At 39.2% G+C, this 12,141-nt stretch overlaps 2 protein-coding genes across 2 annotated transcripts; one reads left to right on the top strand and one right to left on the bottom strand.

Moving 5' to 3' along the window:
* Positions 1-497: 497 nt before the first annotated feature.
* Positions 498-4,727, bottom strand: LOC138892812 (uncharacterized). Its single transcript, XM_070176555.1, has 13 exons — positions 4,297-4,727; positions 3,934-4,129; positions 3,726-3,837; positions 3,322-3,472; positions 3,204-3,212; positions 3,022-3,117; positions 2,347-2,542; positions 2,169-2,265; positions 2,045-2,108; positions 1,440-1,762; positions 1,237-1,323; positions 960-1,096; positions 498-809 (listed from the first exon to the last, which is right to left on the bottom strand). Exons 1-13 carry the CDS (start codon positions 4,725-4,727, stop codon positions 498-500), a joined length of 2,211 nt encoding a protein of 736 aa, XP_070032656.1.
* A 4,402-nt stretch (positions 4,728-9,129) lies between these two features.
* On the top strand, positions 9,130-9,585 carry LOC138892811 (uncharacterized). Its single transcript, XM_070176554.1, has one exon. It carries the CDS (start codon positions 9,130-9,132, stop codon positions 9,583-9,585), a length of 456 nt encoding a protein of 151 aa, XP_070032655.1.
* Positions 9,586-12,141: the final 2,556 nt, after the last annotated feature.

The following is a 12,141-nucleotide window of genomic DNA, read 5'->3' as shown; positions in this document are numbered from 1 at the left end:
ATTTAAAGGAGAAGTGTAATTAATACACAACGACAGCTTTTTGTGGTCAATTAGAAGTCTAATCACTCTGCAATTTTCAGTTTGGAATGACGGTTACAGCTCCCCTAGAATCTAGGTGTTTTAATTCGATGAGGATTCTTTAGTTGAAACGGAACTTGTTCAAATTTTTATTGGATAGGCTTTGGAAGATTTTAGAGTTGGGTAGAGTTCTGCTCATGATTTAAATATTAGTATTTTAAAATGTGCAGAGTGTAGAACACATACCTCATTTTTCAGATGAACCAGCACTAATGAACCAGGTTCTTCACTAAGAATCCTCTCAAACATGTCTCAATTTGCAAAAATAGAAAAAATTTCATTAGAGACCAGTGATTCATATTAAAACATGTAGGAGTATACTATTTATAGTATGAGACTGAGCAACAATTAATCTGGTTATTTACACAAGTTCCAGATTTTCTAACAAATAATTTTATTTCATTTTTTTCATTTTTGTTTTATTTCATGTACAATCTGAACTGGTTCACGTAGGTGATCTTAATCATCCCTAATTCTAACCTGTTCCTTTCAAATTGCTCTCTACTTAGTGCTTTTGTAAAGATGTCAACAATCTGTTTATCATTAGCACAAAACTCTATAGTGATCAATCCCTTCTCATAATTGTCCCCTAAAGAGTGATGTCTAACATCTATGTGCTTTGTTCTTTTATGATGAACGGGGTTCTTTGTCATACTGATAGCACTAGTGTTATCACAAAAGATAAGGATACATCCAACATCGATTCCAAAATCCCTCAATTGCTGTTTAATCTACAATAGTTGAGCACAACATGAGGCTGCAGCCACATACTCAGCCTCAGCAGTAGAAAAGGCCACAAAATTCTGCTTTTTAGTGGCCCAAGACATAAGGCATTAGCCAAGAAAGTGTGCCTTCCTCAAGTAAGATTCCTTTGAATTTGCCTGAAATCTTGCACAAATTCCTACACTGAAAAAAATATCAGGTCTACTAGCAGTGAGATACAATAATGAACTAATAATTCCCCTATACAACTTCTGATCAATAGATGAACCAGGTTCATCTATATCCAACTTTGTGGCTATTGCAATAGGAGTGTCAATTTCTTTGGAATCTTCCATTTAAACTTTTTAAGCAACTCTTTTACATACTTTTGTTGATGGATCATAGTTCCATTTGAATTTTGTTTAATTTTTAATCCTAAAAAGAAATTAAGCTCACCCATCATGCTCATTTTAAATTCACTCCTCATTAGTTTAGCAAATTCTTTACTTAGTTTATCAATAGTTGCTCCAAAGATTATGTCATCTACATATATTTGAACTACCAAAAGATCTTTACCTTTTTCCTTCAAGAACAAAGTGCTGTCAATTTTACCTCTCTTGTAGTTATGCTCAAGCAAAAACTTTGATAATCTTTCATACCCTGCTCTTGGAGCTTGCTTAAGTCCATAGAGTTCTTTGTCAAGTTTGTAACATGATCAAGATTTTCCTTGTTCTCAAACCCTGGAGGTTGCTTGACAAACACTTCTTCCTTTAAATAGCCATTTAGGAAGGCACTCTTGAAATCCATCTGGTGAAGGGTGAATTTCATGTAGGCAGCAAAGGCTGTGAGGATCCTTATAGCTTCCAGCCTTGCCACTGGGGCAAAAGTCTCATCATAGTCTATGCCTTCCTCCTGACTATATCCTTGAATGACCAATCTTGCTTTGTTTCTTGTAACAGTTCCATCTTCATCAAGTTTGTTTCTGAAGACCCATTTAGTGCCAATTACTGATCTATCCAAGGGTCTTGGTACCATATGCCAAACTTGACTCCTTTCAAATTGGTTGAGTTCATTTTGCATTGCATTTACCCAGTCTGCATCCTGCAAAGCTTCAGCAACATATTTAGGTTCGATAAGAGATAAGAAAGCATCAAAAGCGCAAAGATTCTTTAAAGAAGGTATGATTTTGATTCCAGAGGTTGGATCATTGATGATGTTCTAAATAGGATGAGAACTTTGATATATGTAAGGTTTCACAACTAACTTGTTACCCCTTGATGTTCCCTCAATGTTTTGTTGTTGTGGAACACGTTCAAGTACAGGTTCCACTGAAGTTTGAGAATTGTTTTATTCTATTCCCCTTGTCATGTTTCTGGGGATAGATGAACCTGTTCTATCACCTGTTCTTTCCTCCAAAGATGCTTCAGTATGGGTTGTGGTTTCATTTAAGTGTTTAACCAGTCCAATTGCTTCATCATCTTGTTCCTGTCTCTCAGAAAGAATGTTAGTTTCATCAAAAAACACATGTACACTTTATTCAACACACATAGTTCTTTTGTTATAAACTGTATAAGCTTTACTATGTGATGAATATCCCAAGAATACTGCCTCATCACTTCTAGGATCAAACTTACCTAGGGAGTCCTTACCATTGTTGTGCACAAAGAACTTGCATCCAAATGCCCTAAGATGGGAAATGTTTGGTTTTCTCCCTTTAAGTAACTCATAGGGAGTCTTCTCTACTAGAGGTCTTGTCATGTACCTATTTATGATATAGCATGTAGTATTTACAGCTTCTGCCCAGAAGCTATGGGGCGGCTTACTAGAAAGAAGCATAGTCATAGCCATATCTTCAAGAGTCCTATTCTTTCTTTCAACTACATCATTTTGTTGTGGAGTTCTAGGGGTAGATTAATTATGATCTATGCCATGCACATCACAAAATTCAGCAAATTTAGCAATTTTAAATTCAGTACCATGATCAGACCTAATTGATGCAAGTTGATTTCCTAATTGTTTCTAGTTTTTCTAACAAAGGAAGTGAACATGACAAATTCTTCATCTTTAGATGTTAAAAACAGTGTCCAAGTAAACCTAGAATAATCATCAACAAGCACCATCACATATCTCTTACCACCTCTACTTAATGTTCTCATTGGACCACAGAGATCCATATGAACCAGTTCCATCGTTCTGGTGGTACTTACCACTTTCTTGCATTTAAAAAAGGATTTTACCTACTTCCCCCTTGCACAAGCCTCACAAACTTTGTCTTTCTTGAACTTAATGTTAGGCAGTCCTATCAGTCCAAGCCTCTTATTCCAAAGGAGGGGATCACTATCCAGCACATTTAAGAAAGTTAGTTCATTATCTGAGAGTGTGGACAGATATAATATATATATATATATATATATATTATTCACTCTTTTACCCTGCAAAAAAATCTTGTCAGTGATAAGATTTATCACAAAACATTTAGTAAAGGTGAATGCTACCAAGTTACCTCTATCACACAATTGTGACACACTGATTAGGCTATACTTCAAGCAGTCTATCAAGTCGAAATTCTCAATGGAATGAGAGTCATCCTTACCTACTTTACCAACCCCTATGATTTCACCTTTCTTTCCATTTCCAAAGGAGACATTTCCTCCTTTGAGGTCCTCAAGTGAAAGGAACGGGTCCTTGCTTCCTGTCATATGCTTTGAGCAGTCACTGTCCATGTACCATATTTGGCTGCTCCCCTTCACTTGAACCTATAAAAGGAAATCAGGGGTTAGTCTTAGGAACCCAAACTAGTTTGGGTCCCTTTCTATAAGCAAAAGGATGAATTAAATTCTTTTTAGCCCAACTTGGTAACCAATTCTTCCCTTTAACAATTTTTTTTTTCTTTTGAGTGGCCCTCTCTTTAGCGTTACATTCACTTTTATAGTGACCAGTCTTACCACAGTGAGTAAAAATCTTGTTCTCAGGAAGAGTGAGATACTTGATTTTAGGATCCCACTTATGTAGATGATTCCCAAAGCCAAGTCCTTTTCTATTGCTACTATGATATTCCTGTAGCCATGACAAAGCATCAGAGGACCTATTCCATTTACTAGTTCTGCCAAGTTCATGCTTGACCTTGCCTAGATCCTCCTTTAGCACTCTTACCTGCTCATCCTTCCTAGACATCTCATCTTTCAGTTTGCCTACATTTCCTTCTAAAGTAAGTTGTGTGCAATCAGCTGTCTTCTTACTGGTTCCTAGTTTCAGTTTTAGATTTTTTGATTTTAACTCAAGAACATTTGCTTCAAATGTATTAACCTGGTTCTGCAGAGCAGTATTTTCACTCACAGTCTCACTAACTCTGAGTTCCAGATTCTTACACTTTGCTTTTAAAACCACACAATCCTTAGACATCTGTTCTTTTTCTTTATTTATTACCTCAGATTCATCAATGAAATCTAGCAATAATTCAGAGAGTTTTTCTTTAGACAAAAAATTAATCTTGTCTTGGAGATGAATTATACTTACCTCAGATCCCTCATGAGATTCCCCATCTGCTTCTCCAATTGCCATAAGTGCTTGTTCATCTCCATCTTCATCATCTGATTCCTCATATGAAATTTCTCCCCAAGCAGCAACCATAACCTTTGTTGATCCTTTGTTCTTCTTGGGATGAACCTGTTCCTTCGTTTAGATCTTTCCATATTCCATTCAATTTCCCATTGAGGGCAAGTCTTGATGTGATGATCAGTCTTCCCACACTTGTAGCAGCCCTCATTGGTCATTTTTTCAGGAACCATTGCTTTGTTGTAATTTCCACCTCTTGATGAACCTTTTCCTCTCATAAGGTTTTTCTTGAAGTCCTTGGTGATCATAGTCATTTCATCTTCCTCCAGATCAACACCTTCACTGATTCTGAGTGCCAAGCTCCTTTCCTTCTTGTGCACATCCATATTCATGGTCTACCTTCTAAGTTCATACGCAGTGAGATTTCCAATCAGCTCTTCCAGTTTAAGAGTTGCAATGTTCTTACATTCCTTAATTGCAGTGATTTTGCTTTCCCAAGAAACTGGTAGAACCCTAGTCAGAATCTTCTCAACTTTGTCTTCTTCAAGAAGAGTCCTTCCAAGAGACTTCAGTTCATTAGTCAGTATGGTGAACCTTATATATATCTCTTGGATAGTCTCTCCTTCCTTCATAGAGAAATTCTCATATTGAGAATATAGTAAAGTACATTTGGACCTCTTCACCTGAGCAGTTCCTTCATGAGCCACTTACAAGGTGTCCCAAATTTCCTTAGCAGTAGTACAACTTTGAATTCTGTTGTACTCGTCTTGACAAAGTCCACACACAAGCCATTTATTGGCCTTAGAATTCTTCTCCAACTTTCTCAAGTCCTCAGCAGTGCAGTCAGCTCTTATTTTTCTCACATCTACTCCTTCAGCATTCTTCTTCATGGTAGCCAAAGGACTGTTAGTAACAATGTCACATAGCTCACAGTCTTCTCCAATTATGTGGTCTCTCATTTTGTTCTTCCACTAGGAGTAGTACTGGCCATTGAAGAGTGGAGGCCTAGTAGTTGATTGTCCTTCCCAGTTCCCAGGTGGTGCACTCATCTTAATCTTCTCCTAAGGTGTTAGCCTCTTCAAGGATAACCCGCTCTGATACTAATTGATGTTTTATACGTCAATACCACACAGGGGGGGGGGGGGATTTGTGTGGCGTTCAATGTTTTGCGTGCACAAATTATAGAAGGACTTGGTTCTTCTATGTGTTCCAACTATTACTGTTGCGGAATAATAAGTACAGAAAATAAAGAACACAAAGATTTTTACGTGGAAAACACCTGGCTCAAAAGGTGAAAAAACCACAACCTACTTCCCAGTAGGATTTTTCCAAAACTCTTTACTAAATCAGTGAGCCAAAACAGCATTTACAAAAACTCGTTTGTAAACCTAGGATTACCTCTAACCCTTTGTAGCAAACTAGCCTCTAGCTATTTGCGACAAACTTCAAGTTAACTCTAACTTGAAAACACAAAGTACTTATTACAGACGCTTCTAGATAAAGCTAAAAAGGTACAAGTTAAAACCACCTACTACAAATAACTAGACTAAAAGACAACAGTTGGAACTGGCTCTTCTAGCTGGTTCAAGTAGCGTCAGATTCGCACAACTCAAATATCACTCGAACTGCTTGCAAAATTGCCTCGCTATTTTGCTCTCAATTCTTGCTTAACTTCTGCTTTTGTGCGTCACTGAATAAGGAGTCCTTCTCCTTATCGTTTTTGCAATCTTTTCGATCAGGAGATATCTCATTCTACCAGAATACGCTTATCTCCTACATGTGCACCTCACATGCCTTGACTCTGCCGGTGTCAATGTCTGCCAGTGATGGACCTGGTTCATATATGAGTTCCTTTGTCAATCTTCAAAACTATTCTCATTCTTGGGCCAACAAATATATAGATTACATTTTCCTAAAATCTAATAAAAGTTTGTCTTAAAAGTGCGAAATGGCATTTTCTCAATATGCCACTTGGCTTAACCTTATGCTTCACCACCTTCTTTTTAATATAATATAGATTCCTCATTTTCATAACTTGCGCTTTTATTTTACAGCTCAAATATTATTTTTAGTATAATAGTTATTTAGTATTTAAATTTATTTATACTCATTAGACTAGTAATTATATAATTACAAAGACATAATCTTGAGTTAGATTTTAAGGAAGCATAGGTTTCAACTACATATATTCAAAGTGGTAGCAAACTATAACCACACACTCAAGAACAGAATATGCTAGGGTTTCTATGATAGCTAGGTATAGGGGGTTGGCCTCTATTTAGAAAGAGTGCATACTCATCACATGACAATAGTTATTGAGCGTAGATTATACACACACATAATATTTAATATTAGGCCTTTTAATTTATTCACCACCTGGGCTACGTCACTATCCTCTCAGGCTATAACTAGTGAACGCAAGTACAAACAACAACAATAAACCTAGTGGAGTCCCACAAGTGGGGTTCCAGGAGGGTAGTGTGTATGCAGACGTTACTTCTACCCTTATGAGGTAGAGATATTATTTCGGATAGACCCTCGACTCAAGAAGATGAAAAATAACAATCGAAACAAGCAGTATCAACCACAAAGGCATGAAAGAAAGTAACAACAATCTATGAACCAGGAAAAAAAAAGGCGGAAGAAAGCAATAGCAACAAGCAGTAACAGCAGCAAGATAGTAGGAAAACAATATATAATACTAACAGTCTAAGAATAGGATACTATTAGACTGACCCTAAAACCCCTGATACATAACAGAGAAATGCTCAACTACCAACTAATCTTCTATCATAATTCTTGACCTTCACACCCTCCTATCAAGGGCCATGTCCTCGGTAAGCTGAAGTCGGTCATGTCCTGCCTGATCACCCCTCCCTAATACTTTTTTGTGTGCCCTTTACCTCTTCTTATACCCACCAAAAGTCAATAGCTCACACCTCTTTACATGAGCATCTAAGCTTTTCCTCGTCACATGCCTAAACCATCTAAGCCTCGCTTCCCGTATCTTGTTCTTTTTGGGAGCCACTACCACTTTAACCCGGATATCTTCATTCTTAATCTTATCCAATCTAGTATGCCCGTACATCTATCTCAATACCTTCATGTGTGATACTTTTATCTCCTGGATATGGGAGTTCATGACTAGCCAGCATTCTGCCCCAAACAACATAGTCGGTCTAACTACCACCCCGTAGAACTTACTTTTAAGTTTTTGTAGAACATTCTTGTCCCAAAACGCATCGGATGATAACCTCCATTTAATCCACCCTGCCCCTACACGATGTGCGACATCCCCGTCGATCTCCTCTGTCCATTGAATAATAGACCCATGATACTTGTACCTTCCTCTCTTGGGGATGACTTATGAATTGAGACTCACGTCTGTGTCCGCTCTATCTGTCGCATCGCTGAATATGCACTCCAAGTATTCTGTATTAGTCCTGCTAACTTTGAACCCTTTATATTCTAGGGTCTATCTCCAAAACTTCAACTTGTCATTGACACCGCCTCGCATCTCGTCAATCAATACTATGTCATCTGCGAAAAACATACACCTTGGAACCTCCCATTGAATATGGTGAATCAGTGCGTCCATCGCCAATGCAAATAAAAATGGGATAAGCGCAGATCCTTTGTGTAACCCCATCATAACCGAAAAATAATCCCTATCTCCTTCTACTGTCCTTACCCAGGTTTTAGACCCATCATACATGTCTTTAATCACCATAGTGTATATGACAGGAACACCTTTAGCCTTCAAACATCTCCAAAGAACCTCCCTTAGGACCTTGTCGTATGCTTTCTCTAGGTCAACAAACACTGTATGCTCTACGAATCGCATTCTTTTTGTTCAATTCATAAAGATTCAACCTAAAGACTTGGATATCTCTACTAATTGATCGAAATACTCCCACCCTCTTTCCTCTTCCCCTTCCCCTTCCCCTTCCCCTTCCCCACACCCGCCCCACTCCTCATCCTCGATAGAGGAGGGGGTGGGTAGGGGAAAGGGGGTGGGACAGGAGGCAAGGGGTAAGGGGAACAAGGGATCCTATAGGTTGAGAATTGGGTCATGGAACATAGGAACATTGACAGGTAATTCTATGGAGCTGGCAAAGAAATAAGAAGGTCAATATAGCTTGTGTCCAAGAGACTACGTGGGTAGGATCGAAGGCGAGGGATGCAGACGGGTATAAGTTGTGATACTCTGGAGTCATGAAGGGTAAGAATGGAGTGGGTATTTTGGTGGATAGGGATCTTATATAGTCTATCGTAGAGGTTAGGCGGGTGAATTATAGATTAATGACTATTAAGCTAGTGGTTGGAGCGTGCACCCTAAATGTCGTTAGCGCTTACGCGCCGTAAGCGGGCTTGGATTAGGAGGTTAAAAGGCGCTTATGGGGAGGGGTAAGATGCGATTGTGCGTAGTATTCTACCTCCTGAGAGGTTCTTTATAGAAGGGTATTTCAATGGACATATTGGGCCGACTGTTGGTGGCTATGGAGAACTCTAGTTTACCGAAAAAGGAGGAGCATTTGGTTACTTTCTAAAGTACGGTGGCAAAAACTCAGATTGATTATCTCCTCCTCAAGAGATATGTGGGTTGTGCAAGGATTGCAAGGTTATCCCGAGTGAGACCCTCGTAGCATAGGCTCTTGGTTATGGACATCAGTATCATGATAAAGAGGAAGAAGAGGTTTGTACGAGGTCGACCGAGGATCAGGTGGGCAGCCTTGACTAAGAATAAAGCTCAGGAGTTGGAGGGCAGGTTATCGGCTGTGTGAGCCTAAGGCCATGTATGATGGAGCTAAGACTTGGGTTACGACAGTTGGAGGCAACTCGAAGAATATTTCAATTGTTATGGGATTACACCAAGGACCTTCACTCAGCTCGTTCCTATTTGCCCTGGTGATGGAAGTTCTGATACACCATATTCAAGGGGAGATGCCATGGTCTATGTTATTCACTAAGGACATAGTTCTGATTGATGAGACGCGGGGTTGCACTAATGAGATGCTGAAGGTTTGGAGACAATCCCTTGAGTCTAAGGATTTCAAGTTGAGCAGGACTAAGACTGAATATCTGGAGTACAAGTTCACCGCCGAGTCGAGGGAAGCGGGCGTAGACGTGAGGCTTGATTCACAAGTCATCCCCAAAAGAGGTAGATTCAAATACCTTAGGTTGGATATACAAGTAGATGGGAAGATCGACGAGGATGTCACACACCGTATAGGGATGAGATGGATTTAAATTGTGGTTAGCATCTGGAGTCCTGTGTGACAAGAAAGTTTTATCGCTACTCAAAGGTAAGCTTTATAGAGAGGTGGTTAGACCGGCCATGTTGTATGGGTCAGAGTGTTGGCCAGTTAAGAACTCACATATCCAGAAGATGAAAATAGCAAAAATGAGGATGTTGAAGTGGATGTGCGGACACACTAGGATGGATAAGATTACGAGTGAAGCTATTCGAGAGAAGGTGGGTGTGGCTCCTATAAATGACAAGATGCGGGATGCGGGGCTCAGATGGTTCGAACAGGTATGGATGAGACGCCTAGATGCCCCAGTAAGGAGGTGTGAACGGTTGGCTTTGGCATGTACGAGAAGAGGTAGAGGGAAACCTAAGAATTATTTGGGAGAGGTGATCATGCAGGGCATAGCGTGGATCTAGATTTCTGAGGACATGGCCTATGATAGGAAGGTGTAGAGGTCGAGAATTAGGTTTGTAGGTTAGGAGGTAGTTGAACATTTTTCTACTTCATACCGGGTGTGAGGCTAGTTTGATAGGGTTTTGTCTTAGACTGCTAATAGTTAATGTTGTGTTCACACTATTCTTCCATTTTTCATAGTACCGGGCCTTATTTACGGGTTATTTTTATTGTTTTTAATCTATTTTCTGGTTCTTCTGATGATGTTATTATTTCTATGGTTTATGTTGATGGTACTGATATATTGTCTATTTTCATCATCTTGAACCCAGGGTCTATAGAAAATAGCATTTCTACTCTCTCGGGGTAGGGGTAAGGTCTGTGTACACACTACCTTCCCCTGACACCACTTGTGAAGTTTTAATGGGTTGTTGTTGCTCTTACCATAAAATTACGGTTATTTATTTCGTGCAAGAAAGAATAAGGAAGGATAGGTCAAAAATTGTTTTTTTTGGGTTTGGCGTTCTCTTATATGCAAATCAGCACGATAAAATGCTATGTGGAAATTTATTTCGATCTTAACCTAGAAATATGTTGGGCGATATGAGGTAATGGCTAGCTCCTCAGGATGCAGGCGATATGATTTTCTATGTCCATACTGCTCATATAGAAATTCAAATGGGATGTATGTTTTCTTTAGGCAGACCAGTTCGTCGTTCTTCTTAAAACCACCTAACACCTTCAGAAAACTGCATGGGGTGCGATTTTCTGGCACCAGTAGACCCGGACTATCCCATGGTTACTTGGTGAAGCCCCTTATTTCTTTCAGAAGAGGAGTCATTTTTATATAGCCAAATTGGAAAATAGCTCTCTTTTCATCCTAGAACATGGTGGCTGCTTCGATTAATTCCCTGTTAGGTCGAATATTCAACAAAGATGGCAAGTCACCCAGTACTCTGCTCACATAATTTCTATCACATGGTGCAAGGTCATTCCACCAGTCAATTAGCAGAGGAGGGATATTCTGGACCATACCAAACCTGGGAATTTTGTGCTTTATTTTCTGCAAACAAACAAAAGTTAGCCCTTCCCCCCTCCAAATTCGACTATCTACGCGATAATGGTCAACATGTTGGCACGTTTTCTCCAAGTAATGCACATAATATGATGATTTCCTTTGGTATTATGGAAATCTCGTAAGATTTTGGACAAGGTTTGTATAAGCGGGTTGATGCGTCAATGAGGTCTCAATCCATACTAGGTTTAGCATGATGCATGTATATTTCAAATCAGAGTGTGGTTTCTAGAAGGGCCTAGACTGGTACTCTAAAGTGGACAACTTGAGAAGGAAAGGCACGGGACTAACGATAACATAGCTGATCAACTAGTCTGCCACTAATAAGCCTTTCTGGTTTAAAAGGGTATTTTTAGGAAAGCGCGGACACTCATCAGGCGCCAGTATGTTGATAATAAGAACGGGTGATGTATGATACTGAAAGCATGCTTTATGCAAAAATAGTAACACATTGCCAGATATTTGCATGATGAAAGCGCGTAAAAATAGTAAATAATATGATAAGTATGAACATGAGAAAGAAAAGAAAAAAGGAAAGACGAAAGAGAGAAGTCAGTTTAACTCATGAAAATGTGTGAGAACGTAATTAATGAAGAAAATAGGGAGATAGGGACCAGAGAGACATGATATAGTAGTCTTAAACAAGATAAATGAAATAGGGAAGGGACATATATGTCATAAAAGTTTAAGCAAGTAAGGGAAATAGGGAGGGGATGAACGTGTCATCAAATAATCCATTAATCCACACAAGCCAACTTCGTTATGATAAGAGCCTAAGTATATCCCCAGCAGAGTCGCCATGCTGTCAGTTTTTTTCTCTCGAAAGAGGGTTTCGACATATGGCAACTCTTTTAAATGGGTATCAAAAGAGAAGAGCCTCCTTCCTATAATTTTAAGGTGCGTTAGGGCAGCTATTTGCAAATAACTCTGTTTAATTAGTCTACGTCTCCAAAGATCGGGTAAGGTCCCAGATTACTTCGAAGAGAAGGTGTTAGGCATTCTTCGAGGTTCACAACTGTGGGTCCTGGCCGAAATTTATGATATGTGGGATTATTCGATTATAATTGTCCTATGTGATCATGTAAG

This window comes from Nicotiana tomentosiformis, chromosome 5, assembly GCF_000390325.3.
Source record: "Nicotiana tomentosiformis chromosome 5, ASM39032v3, whole genome shotgun sequence".
Taxonomy (NCBI): domain Eukaryota; kingdom Viridiplantae; phylum Streptophyta; class Magnoliopsida; order Solanales; family Solanaceae; genus Nicotiana; species Nicotiana tomentosiformis.
This window is presented reverse-complemented; position numbering and strand designations above follow the sequence as displayed.

Bases quoted from the DNA above. Each gene is read 5' to 3' on its own strand.
- LOC138892812 (XM_070176555.1), bottom strand. From the start codon at position 4,727: ATGAATATGGATGTGCACAAGAAGGAAAGGAGCTTGGCACTCAGAATC. The intron at 4,130-4,296 runs GTAAGTATAATT...TCTGGAACTCAG, and splicing joins AATCTCATGAGGGATCTGAG to AGTTAGTGAGACTGTGAGTG. The intron at 3,473-3,725 runs GTAAGACTGGTC...AGCATATGACAG, and splicing joins CAAGATTTTTACTCACTGTG to GAAGCAAGGACCCGTTCCTT.
- LOC138892811 (XM_070176554.1), top strand. From the start codon at position 9,130: ATGTATGATGGAGCTAAGACTTGGGTTACGACAGTTGGAGGCAACTCG.